Source organism: Capricornis sumatraensis, chromosome 4 (assembly GCF_032405125.1).
Source record: "Capricornis sumatraensis isolate serow.1 chromosome 4, serow.2, whole genome shotgun sequence".
In the NCBI taxonomy this organism is placed as follows: domain Eukaryota; kingdom Metazoa; phylum Chordata; class Mammalia; order Artiodactyla; family Bovidae; genus Capricornis; species Capricornis sumatraensis.
This window is the reverse complement of record NC_091072.1, coordinates 43,338,181-43,357,581: the sequence shown is the minus strand read 5'-3', so window position 1 is coordinate 43,357,581 and position 19,401 is coordinate 43,338,181. Positions and strand designations below refer to the sequence as shown.

Genomic DNA, 19,401 nt, shown 5'->3' with positions numbered 1-19,401 from the left:
GCCCGCGCCCCTCGACTCCCAGGCCCCACCCCGCCGATCAGCCTCCCTTGCTTCTGCCTCACTGGCTCGGAGCTGGCGAGGCTCTCCTGCCAAGTGCGGTGGCGTTGCCAGGGCTCTCATTATAGAAACACAAATGGCTCCAGGCGGATTCGCTGCCAGTGAACCGGGAGGTTGAGAGCCGCGCACTTGGGTCACAAACACGCATTAAAATGTGGAGATGCGTGCTTTCCTGCAGCTGCGAACCTCCTGAAGCGCGAGCAGATGGGGAAGCTGGCGTCTAGCTCGCCGCGCTCCATCGCGACCCGCGAGACCAGCGCTTCCTGATACCATACGGGGGCAGGGGGGCAGCCAGTTGCCGGCACCGACGCCGCTGGGCAGGTTTTAGGTCAAGGACCACACGATTTGTTAAAGCCGAATCAATCTGGAATCCAAGGGCTTTAAAAGTGAACTGCAATACAGGTGCTACCGTGAAGCTCTGTATGTTATTTGGTTTCCTGGGAGTAAACTTGACGTAAAGATAGATGCCCTGGACGTGATTTGTTAACGTAACCAGGTTCATCTGTCATTTCCTAACAAATATGATGCTTTTATTAATATCCAAAGGGGAATAAATGAGTAACTGCAGCTCTGAGGTGTAGATTAAAATGCAGTTTTATGGCCGAGGGGCCCTAGAAGTGGGTATTCACAAAGATTCAGGAGCTGAAACAGCCAACCGCAAATCAAATTTCCAAGCTTTCTTTCAGAAAGTAAGACTCTACGTAACATTTTGGCTATGAAATATTTTAATATATGGACTTTATAATGAATTTTGTACATAATTGAGTTTATTCCAGTCTGTGTAAGAACTGAATATGTTACATTTTAACTGCAGAACGACTGGAGTTAAAAGTGTATCTTATCTGTAAGTGAGCTGCTCTAAGAAGCCACTGTCCTCGCCCACAAAGCCACACAGATGGCGCTCGTCCTCACAGCCGGTTCCTGCCTGCCTTCTGGGCCCTGCAGGCGCTGTTTCCTGCAGCTTTCCTGCCAGACCACAGGCCTGACTCAAAGGCACAGCACCCAGGCCTGGGTGTCCACGGGCAGCTGTGGAGTGGACATGAGCTTGGTTTCAGGGGCTGAGAGTCGGCAGGTGCAGGACAATGTCTTTCACACAAGGGGGGGACAGGACACAGAGGCTGGGACACCCCTCGGTGATCCCCCTCAAGTCTCCTCTCCAAACGGGCTAGGTTCCGTGGCACAATGAAAGTGAAGTCGCTCAGTCGTGTCTGACTCTTCGCGACCCCATGAACTGTAGCCCACCAGGATCCTCCGTCCATGGGATTCTCCAGGCAAGAATACTGGAGTGGGTTGCCATTTCCTTCTCCAGGGGATCTTCCCGACCCAGGGATTGAACCTAGGTCTCCTGCATTGTGAAGTCAGTGACACAGCAGCTGTGAAAATATGACCTTTTACATTGTATCTTTTTTTCTTTTTCTTTTTTTAATTGAAGTATAGTTGATTTATAATGTGTTAATTTCAAGTGTACATCAAGTGATTTAGTTACACAAATCATTACTTTTCAGATTCTTTTCCATTATCATGTATTACGAGATATTGAATATCGTTCCCTGGGCTGCACAGTAGGTCCTTGCTGTTAAACGATGCCTTTTGAAAGAAATTTTAGTCATCGGGCGAACGCATGCTGAGGCAGGTTCAGCCACACAGTGCCCTTCAGGGCCCCCAGCACGGCTGCAGCGGGGCTGGTAGACAGCCCAGGCCCTCCTCCCCCACTGTGATCGTGGGGTGAAACCTTCTGCATGGTGGCGTCCACAGGGGCCCCGTCCCTCTGGGCATGGATAGTGCCCAGGCACAGAGGCAGAGCTCAGGAAGACTGACTGAGCTCATGTGCCCTTCAGTAGGAGTGACTTTAGCACTCTGTTTTCTGAGCCCAGGTTTTGATGCAGGCAAAGGAGCGTCTTTAACGAGCAACCCAGAAAGGAGAGGGGACAGGTGACCCCCAGGAAAGACGATGAAAGGAACAGTGCCCAGGACACGTGCCGTCCCCATCACCGTCCCAAGACGGATCCTAACCCCCCTCCTGGACGCCCGCAGGGGCTGCCGAGGTTCATTCCCACATGGAGCAGGAAAGAAGACAGACTTGGGAGCCAGCCCATCTAATTCCAATAAAGAAGAAAACAGATGTTGGTTCTGCTGGAGTCTGTGGAACACCAAGTACTTTGATCATCTCTTTTGGATTTATAAAGCACATGCAGGATGGCTGGAGAAAATCTGGAAAATACAAAAAGTTTAAAGAGGAAAACAAAATGTGGCTGTAATTCCTCCAGCTGGAGGCCGTCGCTCTTGGCATCCTGGTAAATGGCCCCCAGTCTTTCTTTCTTTTTTTTTTTTTTTTCCCTCCAAGCTGAGGAGAATCATAAAACACTCAGAGTTGGCTCTTGGCTATCTCTATGTAGCATTGCACCGAGAATTTCAGAAACGGTTAAAAGCTCACTAACATTCCATGCTGTGATTGTTCCGTAATTTATTAAACCATTCTGCTTTAATTGTATATTTGAAAAATCAAGGCTTGCCAATTATTTTTAAAGGGGAAAAAAATGGAGCATCAGTACTTTACCCTTGAGTCGTTTGCACAAAATCCAGGAAGAGACACAGGATCACTGGGTCACTGCCTCTCTTGTTAACCCTGGCCCTTACACTGGGGTGAACTCAACCCACTGGAAGGAACTGGGAGATGCGGGAAATTCATCAAGTGTAGAAAATTGAGGTGATGTATCAAATAAAGAATTTAGAGTGCTGAAACATTAACACTGTGGCCTTTCATAACGTTTAAAGTGCCTGAAAAACTCCTCCAGAAAGCAGGAGATATCACAGGGAAATGGGGGAGGGTTTTCCTCTTCACCCAAAACCTCCCGGAGTGAGTGTTCACATTTTTCTCAAAGCCCCCAGGGAACTGATTTACCAAATAAAGATACAAGATGCCCTGGTGAGTTTGAATTTCAGACACACAACAAATTCTGTTTGAGATCTACTGCAAAGTTATTGTTTTGTTTTCTGAAATTCAGAGTGTCTGGGTATCCTTGGCTGCCCTACCCAGGGACTTCTGATACACTGGTGGAGAACCACCCATCAGAGACAAAGAAGGCGTGTGGTTTCTGCATCATTCACGCCCAGCTCTGAGACAGTTACCAAGCCCAGGGACAGGCAGGGACAGCTCAGTTGCACAGGGCAGCTTTTTCTAATCTTTGCAAACTGCTTTACAGCCGTCTTTAAAACTATTTTTCCAGTTTAAACATGGTGAACATGTCTTCAAGCAAACAGGTATAAAACCATATCAAATACAGATGGTGATACAAAGGATTTGACACTACATTCATTTGGAATTTAGATTTCAAACATATTATATAAAATGTAATTAATGTCACTTTTGAAGTGAGTTATGTTCAAATTTAAGAACAGATAGGTAAGTTTCACCCTGAAGTTTTCCTTTTTTACTTGAGAAAGTCTTCTTTTTACTTCAGCATTTTTTTTTTTTTGGTCTTTTTTCTGAGTCCAGAGAAATTCAAAGTAAAGTGCACGTGCCCTCAGTCATCTGTGAATTCCTGTGGAAGATGATTTGTGATTTGTTCAAATGCGTGATGAGGGCCTGGAAGCCCTCTAACCAGGGAAGCAACTCCCCAGTGGCGAGCAGGGGTGTGAACCCCGACATCCCCATAGGGGCTTCAGGAGTTCCTGCCTTGGGATACCCCCTGTCCTTGCCCATGTCCCTGGGGCTGCCTCTCATGACCAGAGTTTGCTCTCACCTTATTTAAGTGGCATTTAACTCTAAGTGAAATTTCTGCAGACTTCAGGACAGCATCTTCTGAGACTTGATCCTTGGTTCAAAGTAAAATTATGAGCATTTTTGTGGGTTTCAAAGAAAAGCCATCCGTAGCGGTCCTGCTGGGCCGGATGCAGGCACAGCTGTGACTCGAGCGGAGGAGGAGGGACGGGGAGCTCATCAGTGTCATTGTCCTCGTGAGTGGGGATGGTCCCGAATCTGTGCGGCTGCAAGTCCTCTCATTAGGAGGGCAGCTGAGATGAGGCCTGGAGTGTGCTTTCTGCAGGAGCAGACTTCACAGAGGGCGGAGAATCTAGAGACCGGGCAGGCTTTGTGGGTGCTCCTTCACTGAGCTGAACTCACCCAGCATCTCCTGGTGCATCCAGAGGTAGCCACCACGTGTCACGCCTGGAGACGAGGTCACGGCCCCCGAGGTCATCACCCTGACTCCGTGGCTCCCATGTCCATCAGGAGGATGCGCAGTCAGGAGACATTTCCACCAGCAGAACCTTGTCCTGACCCCACTCTCCCCATCTCCGTCTTTAAATAGACAGACAGTAGGGAGGGGTCCCGGAGGGGCTGAGATGTCCTCGCTGGCCTTGCAGCCTCACGCGGTTCAGTAGAGATGCATCCGTGCAGGAGGTCAGCAGGTGTCCACTGGGGAAAAGCGCACAGCCTGAGAGCCGTGAGGTCAGGGTCATTACTGAGGGCTATGGCCCCACAGCCTCCCGCTAGCTTGAGGAACCACTTCCAAGAGCTGGGGGTCTGGCCAGCATGTGTGCAACCTGGCAAAAGGTCAGTGCGGCCAAGCCAAAACCAGGCGTAGGCTCTCCTGGTCACAGGAGCAGACATCTTAGTTGATGGTTTTAGTGCTTTTCTAAGAAGGGGCGAGGCAAGAATTTGGGTTTTAAAGTCTCCAAAAAATATCTGTCTATCTGAAGGCCTGTTAATGAGTTTTCCTGGAGCACAGAGCACCTCCTCCCTGAACTCCTTTCAGGTGGGACTGAAGGTCAACAGCTGCAGAGGCTTGCGGCTCAGCCTGATGGCCAGTGACTGTGTCACTGGCAGAGGATCTGAGCGAGGCCAGGCGTGTGAGTGAACTCAGAGTGTGCGGGTGGACCAGGCGGATCAGGCGAAGGAAGGACGAGTGGGTGGAGCACAGGTGGGCTGAGCTGGACAGAGCCCCAGCCTTGGCTGAAGAGGGCCCGCACCCCAGGGAGGACCAGGGGCACAGCCAGACTTGGGCGGGTGTGATGAGGGCCTGAGGTCCCCAGTCAGACTTGGAACCTAAATTTAATCGCAAAGCTTCAAGTGCTGCTGCCCTCACTTCACATGCCAGTCGTCCCAGCCACTCTGGAAGGCGGGCGTGGGTCTCCCCAGGATGTCCTGGGGGTGGGGGGAGACGTGTCACAGCTGCTCTTAGGCTCTGCAGGGGAGCTCTGAGGGCAGCAGAAGGGGGAGCAGACACCCCAAGACACCGCCTCTTACCCCCAGGCTCCCAGACTGTGCCCACAGCATCCTTCCTCGTCCTGGGAATTCTGTGCAGACTTCATTTGAAAATACCCCTCAGACCCTTGATTCTGCAGGGATTGCGGGGGAGTCACAGGGCAGTTGGGTCGGTGGCTTGGTAACCCCGCCTGCTGGGAAGCACAGCCGCCCTGCGGTCCTGGGCCGTCCTGACTTCCCAAGACTGGAAGGACGGCCGCGCCTCACAGCCACGTCCCAGGAGCACACCTGGGGGGGTAGTGGTGACTAGTGGACGCACACGGGGTGGGGAGCCCACTGTGCTGGACGCCTGGCGGCGGCAGGGAAAACACAACATGCGCGGAGCTCCGGCGAGGAGCCGGACTGGGAGTCGGCCTTCTCTCCTCCCCGTGTCCCCGGTGATGCCACCCCCTCGCTGTCCTCAGTCCTCACCGCAGCGCTGATGCCCTGACACCTGGAGCAGGATTGTAAGACCTGACCCCTGACCCCTCAGGAGGGGCGCCAGAGGGAGGGGCGCCAGACCACAGGGAGGGCCCGCCCTGTGCCCCGCCCCCGCCCCCGCCCCGTGCCCCGCCCTGTGCCCCGCCGGCGCCCTCTTCTGGGTCACCTCGGACCGTCTCGTCCCGCTGTGGACGCCCTGACTGGCCCTCAGGTCGCCCTGTGCGCACGGGCTACACGGTGCCCAAGTCAGGGTTCTGGGCTGGCCTGCGTGTCGAGAACGCGGGGGGTGAGCTGAGGGGACAAAGCCAGCGGTGAGGCAGGGCTGGAGCCGCTGGTGACGCCAGCACGGCTCTGAGAGAAGCCCACTTGGCCAGGCCGTAGAGCCAGAAGCAGAGGCGTCAAAGGTGTTTGCCCTCGGCCTGAGCTCCGCGTGTGCGGCTGGAGGGTTTTCCCGAGCCTCCCTTCATCGTGACTGGAGCAGGGGCAAGCCACTGGTCACATCCGCCTCACGACCCAGGGCTGCCCTTTGCACACCGCGGGTCGTTCCTTGTCCTCCGATGGTGAGACCTACCTGCCCTGGTAGGAGGCCGCGGGCGGCTGGTACCTGCTGGGCTCTGTCTGTCCGTCCACATCCGCTGGGCGTTTTGTCATTGTGTGATGTCAGCTCATAGTTCAAGTTCATACTGTAAAAACTCGTCCCTTTGTTTCTGTGCTTGTGTGTGTTTAAGGAGAGCAAATGGGATCTGAATCTAAGGCTCCTTGTTTCAGTTTATTCTCCTTTATTCTCTGTGACCCACCTCATGTAGATGGTTTTCAAGTTAATAACACTGACCACGTGAACATGGTCTCCATGGCAACTGTATTTAATTAGAACTCCACATCCTATTGCATTATGCTTCTAAACAAATGAAATGTGGCATCTTTAGTTTCATATTATCTTTAATGTGGTCACCTGACCGGCCAGCTTTGTCACTGATGGCTTATTAGCAGGAAAACAGGACTTCAGATGTGCAGAAAGTCCTCCTAGCCATTACAAATGGGGCACACTGAATTATGTGAAATATTTCAAATTAGCTCTTTTGCAAAGTACTTACCCCAATCCAGACAGACATTTATGAGACATGTAGAAATGTATAAGGCTTGTACTTTAAAAGCAGCACCTGGGAGACCCCATAAGATGAAAGACCACCATGATTAACCCGAGACGTGACCACAGCTGTGAGTACCTTTCACAGCCAGACCTCCCACCTTCTCTCTTAGCGTCCTGTATACTCACTGCAAGTGGATGTTGCCCTTTGCTGGTTTGGAGATGGTGAAAATGTCAGTGAGGTGATCAATAGTGTCCTAAAATGAAGCCTCCTGTGACTGTAACATGTAACTGTATTCGGGATTGACAGAAGGATGTAATTACCAGGATGTTGGACACCTGCATGAACGCAGGTCTGAATACGTAATTCTATTTAGAGTCATATTGTAGAAATACGGGCCCAGATGATGGTACATATATGAACCTTACCTGAAGCACCCCATCTCCGGCTGCCTGCACACACTCCGCCCGGCGTGAGGCAGACGCCCCTGGGCCGCCCAGCAGCTCGCAAGGAGCCCAGAGCAACCAGCAGACAGAAGCACCCAGCTCACTGAGTGAGCCCAGTTCAGATGGCCACTGGTGTCTCTGGGTCCAGCTCCCTGGGTCCAGCTCCCTGGGTCCAGCTGGACAAACAACCAGGCCTTTCAGCTCTTTGGTTTCGCTGTCCATCTGGGAAGGGAGGGCCAGGGAGAGATGACCCCCAAGGCCTTGTACATCACATACTGCTAAGATACAGTGTCCATTTCTACAGACCACAGAGCTGATAATGGAAAATCAATGCCAGGACCTGAGATGTTCTCCCAACAGAAGGAAATGAGATATGAACAAAAGTGACCTAAGATGAACTAGTATTCACAAGAGAACAGTGACTGCAGACGTCCAGTTTGGCGGAATAGGCCATGGGTAGTACCAGGCTTCCAGATGACAGAGGGGCCGCCTCAGGGCCGTGCGGGGCTCACCGGGGCTCACTGGCACACGTGGGCCTAGCAGCTGGGTTTGCAGAATCCTGTCCACAGGCAGAGAATCTGCAGGAAGCCGGGGCACAGCCGAGACCCCTTGCACGGCCCCCAGAGTGGGTGCCTCCATGGGGCAGAGGTGCGCCTGCCGCCGCGGGGCTTGTCATCAGAAAAGTGCTGGCTCCTGCACTTTTGGCCCCCGATGCCAGCGCGGGTCATGGGCATCTGCATGGGTGGGGAAGCACGTCCTGTGCTGAGAGTCTGCGGAGGGGAGCATGGAGCCGCACTGAACCGTAACTGTCTCTCTCTTTGCAGAGGAGGAGGGCGCGGACCTGGCCCAGCCGGGCATCAGCTTCCCGGGGCCAGCTGAGGACGACCCAGGTAGAGTACCCCGCACTGGGCACTGCTCAGGGCACCGGCACCCTGCTTACAAATGGCTTCACGTGTACAGTTGCCCTCAGGGCTCCTAGTCAGAACCAAGTAGATGTAGTGAGAGCTTTTCCTAAATACCAGTTTGTAAACACCATGGGCGCTCTAGGTGAGAACACATTTGCTCCAGATTGTCATGGATGAATTATTAAATAGTTATTACTGTCAATTATTAAGGCTGCAGTAACATAATTGAGACGTGTCTACTTGTGTAGAATGCGACCCCTCTCCTTTCCTCCTCCTTCACTAAAACCCTCAGTCAATCTGAGGGAAGGAAAGGCTGTTTTATTTGCATTTTTTTCAGGTAACTGTTACTTGACATTAAACAGCTGAATTCTCCAGGCGAGGCCAGCTCCACTGTGGTTTGGATGCTGAGTGCAATTATGTGCTTGCTTCCAAATTACTGTCATACTCTATTTTCCCCAGTGCTCATTAAAATCACGTGCAAATTTTATTTTTATGCACCACGGACACAGTGAAGCTGGAACCAGACTTGGCCATCACCGTTTGACATGGAGTCGGGCTTACATAAAACGGGGCAAGTGCTTCTGCTGGAAACAAGGAGTGTTGGATACATTCAGCGTCAAACGGTTGAGCGGCATCCACATGAAACTTAGCTGAGAATACACGCCCCCCCCCCCCCACGGCCCAGGGCTCCTGTCCACCTAATGAGGTTATTCACCCGAAGGACTTGCAGCTGCCTCCTCGGCTTCTCACGCCCGTCTGCCGTGGCTGCACTGAGGCCAGCTTATGCATCATAAGTCTGCTTTCTATTTAAGTTTGAATTTTTCTTAATTTGTATCCAATCTTTAGCCAGTGATATGTTTCTCATTGATTGGCTTCAAGAATAATATTGAAATCACAGGAGTTCTTTTGTGTGTAGCTGTGTTTTCTTTAAAAGGAAATTAGAACCAGAAAAAGTTTGCTTTTCAGTGTAAAATTGTGAAACCAGGGGTAGTCCTAAAGGAATGATGGTATGTTACTGGTTATGATTGAACTAGAAATTGATTTCCAACTGGCCAGTTTAACCAAGCCTTTCTCTATCTGGAAATCGGCCAATACAATTATTCATTGTAAAAACTCCTTCTTAGAAGGAGTTCTGGCTGTGTTGTTGGAATGAATCTGCTTGTGATGGTTTTGGTTTCACTCTGTGAAGCTTCCGGATGAAAGGGTGACTCGTGGGCCATCTGTCTGCTGAGACACTGATGGTAACTCACCTGCATTTGTCCTGGGTCTGAGGCGGCTCAGCGTCACTACTGTGTCTGTGGCAGCCACCCTTTTCTGTAACAGGACTTGGCGCCCTGAGGTTACATCTCCGTGTCCATGATGGGGAGCCCTAGGGGCTGGTGCAGGGGCTGCACCCACCCAGGAGCTGACCCTCCGGGCAGGCGCGGTCCGCGGGTTGCTGTGTCCCCTGGGCCAGCCCAGCCCGAGTGCGGGGGCCTGGCTCTCATTGCTGGGGAGAAGCCACCACACCATTAGGGACAGAAGGTGCTTAGTGGGCCGTCTCTGCAGTCTGGATGTGAGGGGAGGGTTGGCGCCTCCAGTGAGCAGAACAGGCCTGCTTTGAAGGACTTGGGGAGAGACCAGCCGGAGGATGTGGTGACTTGGCCACAGAGTCACTCTGGGAATGTTGCCCCGTCCCCACGTGGTCACCACAGAGGCCCCATCGGTCGTCGGGCAACTCAGGAGAGAGCCATGTGGCTGCTGGACTGGCTGTGGCTCCGGGCAGCAGTGTGCCCACAGGAGCGGGGCCGAGGGGTCTCGAGCAGCCCGCCTCTCGCGGTCAGCATCACCTGGGGGCATGTGGGCACCGGTTCCCACTGGGCTTGTTGTCTGTAAGCAGTCCCTAGTGACTCCATCTCGTGCCTCAGGTCAGGGACACGGCGTAGAGTGTGTGCAAGCACCATTTATAGAAGGTTCCCGAAAGGAAGGGAGCAAAGAACAGAGGGGAAAGGAAGGCGAGAAGGTCTGAGTTATGTTCCCAGTGCTGCTACAGTGAGTAACTGGGAGCAGACACCGTCATTGTAGGCATTTTCCAAACTGAGTTTTGTAGTTTCCTCATCTCTAAATCAAGAAGGTGAAAATGGACAAGTTTTTAAAGGCTCTTCTGAGCTTCTGATTCTACCATGTTGCATTAAAATTCGGAACACTTCATAATGATGCGAACACTGTTGCGGTGAAGTGAGTCACCGCCATTTACAAAACACAGAGGGACGCTTCACTGCCTGGCCGAGGTTAAAGGCAGAAAACAGTGGAGGAACTCTGCCTCTGGTCCCATTCAAGACACTGCTTATGTTTCTTAACTGGCCTCAATTTCAAAAGCGCCAAGGAAAGGTGTGTGACATTCACTGAAAACCCTTAAATTTTCTTTAGTGACAGATGAGTGAAGTCATCTTTTTGGAGATGAGACCCACACTCCTTGCCTTTAGCCATTTCAGAGCTCAGACGTTCTCTCTTAAGGGTGTTGTGTGTGAAAAGTAACTTTATGATGGGCAAAATGGCCATGAAAGAGAGGAAGATAGAGAAGGTTTCTATGAAATTAATCTGAAGTCAGTGATAAAAGTGCATATTGCCACATATTCAAAGTGACTACAAAGGAAGAGAAAACCCACTTTTCCCAGAAGAAGCATTTCAAGAGAAGACTCTCAGATGCAGTGAAATTAAATTGCCTGCCAGTGATTTTTGTGACATTGGCTCAGTTATAGGAGATATGATTTCTAATAGTGGCTTTTCTTCATTCCTGTGAATGCTATGGTTAAGTCGGTTGTGATGAGTTGATGATTTATAAGCATTTATGAGGACTGTTCTGTTGAACCACACTCTGCACTGGCAAGTCAATTACAAACTGAAATGAAGAAAAAAAAAAAGTGGACGAAATGATCAATCAAAGAATGTTAGGCAAATATTATGTGAGACAAAACACAGAGAAAAAGGACATACTGTGCAACTTTAAAAATACCTGAATATAAAATAATAGCTGCAAATACCTAAAGCCTTCTTCAGGATGGGTACAGGTTGTGAAAATATTTTAATAAAGCACATTACGTGGCATTGTTAAGGTCTGCACACCATGTAACTGCGTGACTGTCTCATAGTAATCTGACACATAACTCATTTCAAAAGAACTGGCCTTTTAATACTGACCTTTTTGTATCCTTTTATAATCGCCCCTCATTGTACGTATAGAGGTATAACTCTGCAACTTGAGCAGCGTCCACACTTAATTCCTTCAGGTAAATTTCTAGAAGTTTCTAGAAACAGTGGACACGGTGCCTCATCACATTTGTATCTGGACGATGATGTGGTATCCACTTACTGTATCCTTCCGTCCTGCCACCTCAGGGCACCCCCCTTGCCCCTGTCCACTGCAGAGCCCCCCAAGGGGATCCCTGTACCCCAGAGAGTATGACATCCCTTCGGGGATGTCACAAGCATCAGAAAAGGAAAAGTCACATGCCAGCTGGCAAGGGGACAGTCCAAAACATGTATTTTATTTGGTAACTTCATGTTAAAACAATTTCTGCACAAATCAAAATCAGTCTTAAGAGTTACCGATACTTGTTTCTGTGGCAATCAGGAGACTGCGTTTCTTCATCTGCATTCCTGGAGCGTGCGCTCGAGCTCTTCCCTGAGCATCAGTGTTTAACTTACACGGTTCCCGAGCCTGGATGCTGCAGGGTGAATTATGGCTCCTTCTCCTGGCCGATTCCCTTCTCGAACAGTAAATCTATCGATTCATTCCCACCTCCAAGACTGCGTGTGTGGCTTTGTCTTACTCCATTTCAGCTGCTGTTAAAAAAAAAAAAAAGTGCCACAGACTGGGGGCTTGTAAATAGCGGGCATTATTTCTCCAGCTCTGGAGGCTAGAGGTCAGGGCAGAGTGCAGGCAGAGGCGGTGTCGGTGAGCACCCGCTTGCTGGCTCACGGAGGGCTCTGCTCACTATGTCCTCCCGTGGAGGCGGGGCTGGGGGCTCCCAGGGGTCTCTGCTGTCAGGGCGCTGGTCCTCCCACCCCCGTGACCTCATCACCTCCTGAAGGCCCCCCTCCTGACACCACGACCTTGCAGCTTGGGCTTCAACATATGGATTTGAGGGAACAGCAGACTTCCTTCTTCCACACAACAGTCGCTCGGGCTTTTCTGCCCTGAAGAGCGTGCCACCACGCACGACCAGCAGGATGCCTGACTCTGCAGCCCCCATGTGGCCGAGGAGGAGTCGGAAAGAAGCCAGCGCATCACCTCTGTGTGTACAAGAGAAACCAGCTCAGTCCTGCGACGGGCACTGATGGCATTCATTGAGATGCGGCAGACCTGGGGCCAGAGAGCCTGCTGAGGAGGGCGGCTTCCATCACCGCCTCAGGGCCAAGCCCGTTTCCAGACACGGCGGAGCCGCAAGGCTGCTCCTGCCGCCAAACCCCTGAGAGCTGAGGGGCCGAGGGGCCCGTGCCATGGGACAGGCCCCTTTCCAGGGCTCGGGGTGCAGACAGGGAGGGCTGCGTGGGCACCACGTTGCCCCTGAACTTGGAAGACGGGCCCTAGCTCCCTGACAGAGGTCTGGCTTCCTCAGAGTTATTCTAGATATCAACCTCCATGGCTCCTAACCTCATCTGCAAACACTGAAAGCAGGGATTCCAAGACTGCTTTTTGCTTTTGAGAATTTGCATGTGAGTAAAGGTGTGCCTGTTCAACTGCCTGTGACTCAGAAGCACACACCTGTTCAGACCCGAGTCAGAAGTCACCCGGACGTGTGTCTGTCTTGTCACGTGGACAGACGCTTAGGTAGAAACAGGGCGGCGTTCTGATCTGTCTGGGGATCGCGCTTGTGAAGACTGGCATCTGGACGTAGAAAGTGAGTGGAAGGGAGCAGGCAGCTGGCGGGGATGAGGCCAGGCCTCTGGAGGAGCTCTGTAGTTTGTGAAAATGAGGAGCAGGTGCACTGGGGCTGTGCGCAGACTCGCCAGAGCTCAGCGGTCGTCGCGCCCCGTGTTTGTTGCTGGCATCGAGAGTGAGGCGGTCGCTGGCGTGCGTCCTCCGCCCCTCGCTCCTGTCCTCCTCTTTTGTTGCTGTTGCTGCTGCTTAGTCACGAAGCCGTGTCCAGCTCTTTGCGACCCCATGGACCGTAGCTCCCCAGGCTCCTCTGTCCATGGGGTTCTCCAGGCAAGAATACTGGAGTGGATTGCCATTCCCTCCTCCATGGGACCTTCCCCACCCAGGGATTGAACACACACCTCCTGCATTGCAAGGCAGGTTCATTACCACTGAGCCACCAGGGAAGCCCTTGGCAATTAGCAATTCAAGGAACAGAATGAAAAAGGAAAGGGAAGGGGGCTTAGGTGGCTCCAGGGACCCCTGCAGCGCTTCCTGCTGCTGACGGGCACCTCGTCCAGGGAGCCAAACCCCACGGCATCCTCAGGACAGCTGTGCGGGGACTGAAGGCCACAGAGGTCAGTGATTGTCCCAGGTCACTGATAAAAGAGCAGCGGCTCTGAATCTGAGGTGAACCAGGGTGGAATCATTCTACCTCTTGGATCTTCCTTCTCCAAGAAACCCAAATATCCTACATCCAGTCCAGTGTATCCAGTTTATAAACAAAAGGCAACCATGCATTTGGCACCTGAACTTAAGCTGTTCTGTGTTTGAGAATAAGTTACGCCTAGACATGGAACCAACAGGTGCACATGAGGGGGCGCTCTATCTGCTTGCTCAGTTGCTGTTGAGAATTGGATGTATCTCTGTATTTGTTCCACCTTCTCAACCAGAAAGTGCCCTCCAGGCCACAGCTTAATTCAGCTGAAAGCCATTGCTATGTACAAGCATTCCTATCATCACCAGAGAATGGAGCTGAAAGGGTTTCCACCGATGAGGTCCTCAGGATGGCGACTGTATTGTCTATTGTACCATGTGGACGGAATTAGACCCCGAAGTCTGTTTAGTCATTTAAAAGAGAAATGTTATGCTCCGTCTTATCAAATTGGAACAAAAAGCATGCATATTTTATGTCAGCACTAGCTTTCCCAAATCATAGATCTGATTGAAAAATAAATGCTAGCTGTGATTAGCATGAAGCTTGTAACTGACAATGTGCAGAAGCCTCTTTGAATCCATGCCCCGAGACCCACCCACATCACCTCAGCGGCAGAATGAAGGCCGGGGCCCCTGCCCCACCCCAAGGCTCCCGCACAGCAGAAGGGGCCCTGGGCAGAGAGACCGCAGTGAAACTCCTTGTGCAGACTGCAGAAAGCAGTTACACGCCAGGACAAGAATATGACCCAGTACACAAAAACGTTAAATATAACAGTGCCCGATAAACTAAAACTAACCCAATAATTGTATTTACCCCTATCCTGACAGTATAATCGAAGTTACTTATTTCACACAATTTCCTAAGCATAAGATCACTCTTTCTGCAAATTGTGGTTAAATTACCAGAGGTATTAGGGATGGAGGTTAAAGGATATTTGCTCCAGCCACGTGTGTATGGCTATTCTTCCTTGAACCTTAATGCCCAGATACTTTACAATACTCTAATACAATTAAAGTATTACAGATTCTCTAATTTTTCAAAAATTAGAGCCCCAAATTCTCAGGTTTCCCTCAGGCTTCACTGTATACTCTTATTAAGTAAAGCCAAAACTCACAGTAAACCAAACAGGAAAACACCCACACTCAAGGCTGTTAATAATTAAAAACAATGTACCAATTGGTCTTGTCAAGCAGTTTTCTTTGCTGAAAATTCTGCGGACTGCAGCTGATTGCAGATGCCTGTGCACACTAGCTTGTGCGCACTAGCTCGCTGCCACGTCCATGAAGCCGAGACCAGGAAACACTAGTAACTTTTACTCATTTGTCTGAAGACTCATGACACAAACTGTGTGTAAGTTAATAACATTTTCTAAAGGAAATTCGGCACCGAAGTTTCTAATCTGGCTTCCCCATGACCCTGGCTCTGGCCTGGGAGGTGAGTGTGTGTAGAGGTGAGGGTGTGTAGAGGTGAGTGTGTAGAGCAGCCGAGCTGCTCTAAGTGTACACACTGTCATCTCAGGGGTGCAGGGGAGGGGACAGGAGGGTCCTCGTGGCCCCGGCTGGTGTGGGGTCCCTGCACAGAGGCAGCCCCATGTCCTCCAGCCTGGCGGGAGGAGGGAGAGAGGAAAGAGGTGCTGTACTGTCACGGGGGCGCTGGCCATCACCAGCACCCATGGTCTGTGCACGCACCAGCCTCTCACCACCCGGCATATGCCTGCCTCCCAGAGACAGATGCTGGCTGGAAACTGACGAGGAGACGGAGCTCCTGAGCCCAGAAATGATGGTGAGTCTCCCGAGCTCATCTGCGGGCACGGCCTGGCGGGAACCACAGCCTTCCTCGGTTAAAGCTCCTAATTACGCTCCAGCCCGTCTCCCAGCCCCGACCAGGCTCACACCATAATAAACAGCACAGTGTCCAACCCTGCAGAGTCAGAGATCCAGCCAGCCAACCCCCTTGACGGGGCGGCACTGAAACCCTGCCACGTAAAAATGCCTGTTTAGGTCTGGATGCAAAAGATGCCAATAACCCTAGGTGTTTTCTGGAAATGCTTGGATCTTCAGGCTGTGCAGGACTTAGGCTTTCTTTACCGGAGCACATCCCGGTGCCCCTGCGCAGAAGGCCGCCGCTGAGCGGTCAGCGGGAGTACGGGTGCAGGGAAGCAGAGTCTGGTGGTACGAAGATGTCCACGTGCCTGCGTGCCAAGTCGCTTCGGTCGTGCCCAGCTCTTGTGACCCTGTAGACTATGGCCCACCAGGCTCCTCTGTCCATGGGATTCTCCAGATAAGAATACCAGAGTGGGTTGCTGCGCCCTCCTCCAGGGGATCGTCCCAACCCGGGGGTGGAACCCACATCCGTCACGTCTGCCTGCACTGGCAGGTGGGTTCCTTACTGCCAGTGTCCGCAATCAGTCAGAAATAAGAAGGACTGTGCAGTGCGCGGTGTCCTCTCCTGGCCCACAGGCCGCCCACTGTGCGGCCGAGGGTCAGCTTGGGACAGAAGATGGGGGCGGGGTGAGACGGACTCCCCTCGGCTGTTAGACACAGGAACCCTGGCCCATGCGGGGAGGCCGCCTTGGAGCCGGAGACAGCAGGAGCCAGCTCCCCAGAGCCCCGCCCAGGAGGACCCAGCCCAGCTGCTGTCTGTCTGCACTGTCCCCCAGCAGAATGTCCCCCAGCAGAAGAGTCCAGCTCAGATCTCCAAGCCCCGCAATCGAAGATAAACGTAAGATAAATATTTAGGTGTACAATCTGTTTTCTGTTAATGTTTATGAAAGGTTTAAGGTCTGTATCCAGATTCTTTTTTTCTTTACATCTGAGTATCTAGTTGTTCCAGGACGATTTGTTTTAAAAAAATAAAATAAAACACCTATTCTTTCTCCATTGAATTGCCTGTTCTTCTCAGATCAGTGACTATGCTTGTGTGGTCTGTCTCCCGACTCTCTGTTCTGTTCCACTGATACGTGTGTCTGTTCTTTCCCAACCCCATGCTGTCCTAAGGACTGTAGCTTGGTCCTGCAGGCAGGCAGTCCCCTGGCTTTTTTCTCGCCCTCAGTATTATGTGGCTCTTCTGAGTCTCCTGCCTCTCTTTATAAACTTTGTAATCCAAGTGTCATTCTGACTGGGATTGCCCAGTAGTGAGGAACTGATATTGTGGCAATATTGAGTCTTCCTATAATATACATAACTGTGACCAACCTAGACAGCATATTAAAAAGCAGAGACATTACTTTGCCCGAAAAGGTCCATCTACTCAAAGCTATGGTTTTTCCCGTTAGTCATGTGTGAGTGTGAGAGTTGGACTATAAAGAAAGCTGAGCACCAAAGAATTGATGCTTTTGAACTGTGTTGTTGGAGAAGACTCTTGAGAGGCCCTTGGACTCCAAGGAGATCCAACCAGTCCATCCTAAAGGAGATCACTCCTGAATATTCATTGGAAGGACTGATGCTGAAGCTTAAACTCCAATACTTTGGCCACCTGATGGTAAGAACTGACTCATTGGAAAACACCCTGTTGCTGGGAAAGATTGAAGGCAGGAGGAGAAGGGGATGACAGAGGATGAGATGGCTGGATGGCATCACCGACTCAATGGACATGACTTTGAGCAAGCTCCAGGAGATGGTGAAGGACATGGATGCCTGGTGTGCTGCAGTCCATGGGGTCGCAAAGAGCTGGACACAACTTAGCAAATGAACCAACAACAGCAAATCAATATACATGAAATAGCTCTTCATTTATTTAGATCTTCTTTGATTTCTTTCATCAGAATTCTGTAGTTTTCCTCATATAGGTCTTGTATACATTTTATTAGACTTACACTATTGTTTCATTTTTTGTTGCCAGTATAAGTGGCTTTGCATTTTTAATTTCAAAATCCTATTGCTCATTGCTAGTATGTAAGACAGCAGTTAACTTTTCAGTGTTAACCTTGTATTCTGAAACCTTGCTGTAATCACATTTTTTTTCCAGGAATTTTTAAATTGATTTTTTGAGATTTTCTACATGGAAAATCATGTCATTTGCAAACAATAAGGATTTTATTTTTTCCTTTGCAATCTGTATACTTTTTATTTCCTCTTTTTGGTCTCATTACGTTAGCTCAGACTTCCAGTATGATGTGGTGAGGGTCATCCTTACCTTGTTCCCAATTTAGCTGGAAAACATCTGGTTCCTCACCATTAAGTGGTATTAACAGTAGGTTTCCACTCGTGTGTTTTATTGAGTTGAAGTCCCCTCTGGTCATAGTTTACTGAGTGTGTTTATTGTACGTGGGAGTTGGACTTTGTCAGGTGCTTTTTTCTGCATCTATTGATATGATCATCTGATTTTTCTTTTTTAACTTGCTGATGTGGGGATTACATCATTGATTTTTAAATTTGGAGCCAATCTTGTGTACTTGGAATCAGTCCCGCTTGGTCAGAGTCGTCAGTGTGCGCAACCCCCGCCCCGTCTGTGGCTTGGAGGGAAGTCGCCAAACGCAGTGAATGCTGAGCACTGAGGACAGAGCAGTGCTGGAGGCCATGGGACTCAGTCAGTCGCCGTGTCCCTTCTCGACTCCTCCATCATGAAGAATTTTGCTAGTATGGTATCTCCAGACAGAGAGGTTCCTTTTTGCCAGGGACTGTGTTCCATTGGTGTGTCTCGGTCCCTACCTCTTCTCAGCCTCGAGTGACGGGCGTCAGCCAGACACGGAGAAGGTTGACTGCATTCTGTTGGTGGACCCAAGAGCAGGTCAAGAGAGTCGGACTTCAGGACAGTAATCTTGGGGACCTTCCTTTGGTTTGGCCAGTAAACACGTAGGAAGCTCACACCAGGTGCCGAGAATACAAGCCCTGGGCTCGGGGTTTGTGGCCACCAGCATGCTTCTCATCCCCGGGAGGTCCCCCCATCAGTACGGGGGTACCAACGCCTCCGTGTGTGGCCGTCGTTAGGACTGAGGTAACAAGGTAAGCAGCCGGCGGAACGTGGGAATGCATTGCAGAGGCTTCTGTTTGGGCATAAAGAAGAAAAATGAGCAAGCAGCGTGAGGAGATGGAAATTACCTATTCTGGATAATAATTCAAAAACTTTCAGGTTTTATGGCATTAAGTGTTTCCCAAACAAATAAATCATATTAACTATCAAACAACAATCATTTATCCTTCCTGTAGTCTTGTGTGAAAAATATGGCGTGACAAATTTGGGAACAAAACACCGAAGACTAGCTCTGCAGGGAAGGGTGCAACTTTGCACTTTCTCCTCCGTCTTTACCATGACTGTGTGGGACACAGAGGCAGAGGCGAGGGGAAGATGGCTCTCCAAGGAGTGAGCGTTGCCGGCATCCAGGCAGTGCCAGAGACCAGCAGGACAACCTTGGAGGTCACCTCACTGCCCCCCAGCCCCAGAGGCCTCTCACAGAATGAGCTGGGGGAGGGCACAGTCCCCCCAGGCTCTCAGGGACCCCAGAACATTAAGACAACAACCCTTCAGTGGGACAGTCAGGGGGCATCACGGCCTCTGTGCTTTCCTGCCCATAGGGAGAGTGGACCCGGTCGTCAGCAGCATCCCTGGCCTGCAGCCTCAGACTGCACAGACTCGGCTGCAGACAGCCCCCACCCAGCACGGCAGCCGCGGGGTCTCTGAGCCATCCTGGGTGTTCCACAACAGACCCGCGATGGGGCTGCA

The 19,401-nt window shown here is 51.0% G+C and overlaps 1 protein-coding gene across 1 annotated transcript in view; it reads left to right on the top strand.

Annotated features, from left to right (window-relative positions):
• Window positions 1–19,401, top strand: part of DLGAP2 (DLG associated protein 2) — a gene marked incomplete at its 5' end in the record, with an annotated part of 465,714 nt that overhangs the window by 341,783 nt on the left and 104,530 nt on the right. The window contains one exon of the mRNA XM_068969930.1: window positions 8,102–8,167. Within this exon, the coding sequence (XP_068826031.1) occupies window positions 8,102–8,167 (66 nt within the window). The remainder of the gene's footprint in view (window positions 1–8,101; window positions 8,168–19,401) is intronic.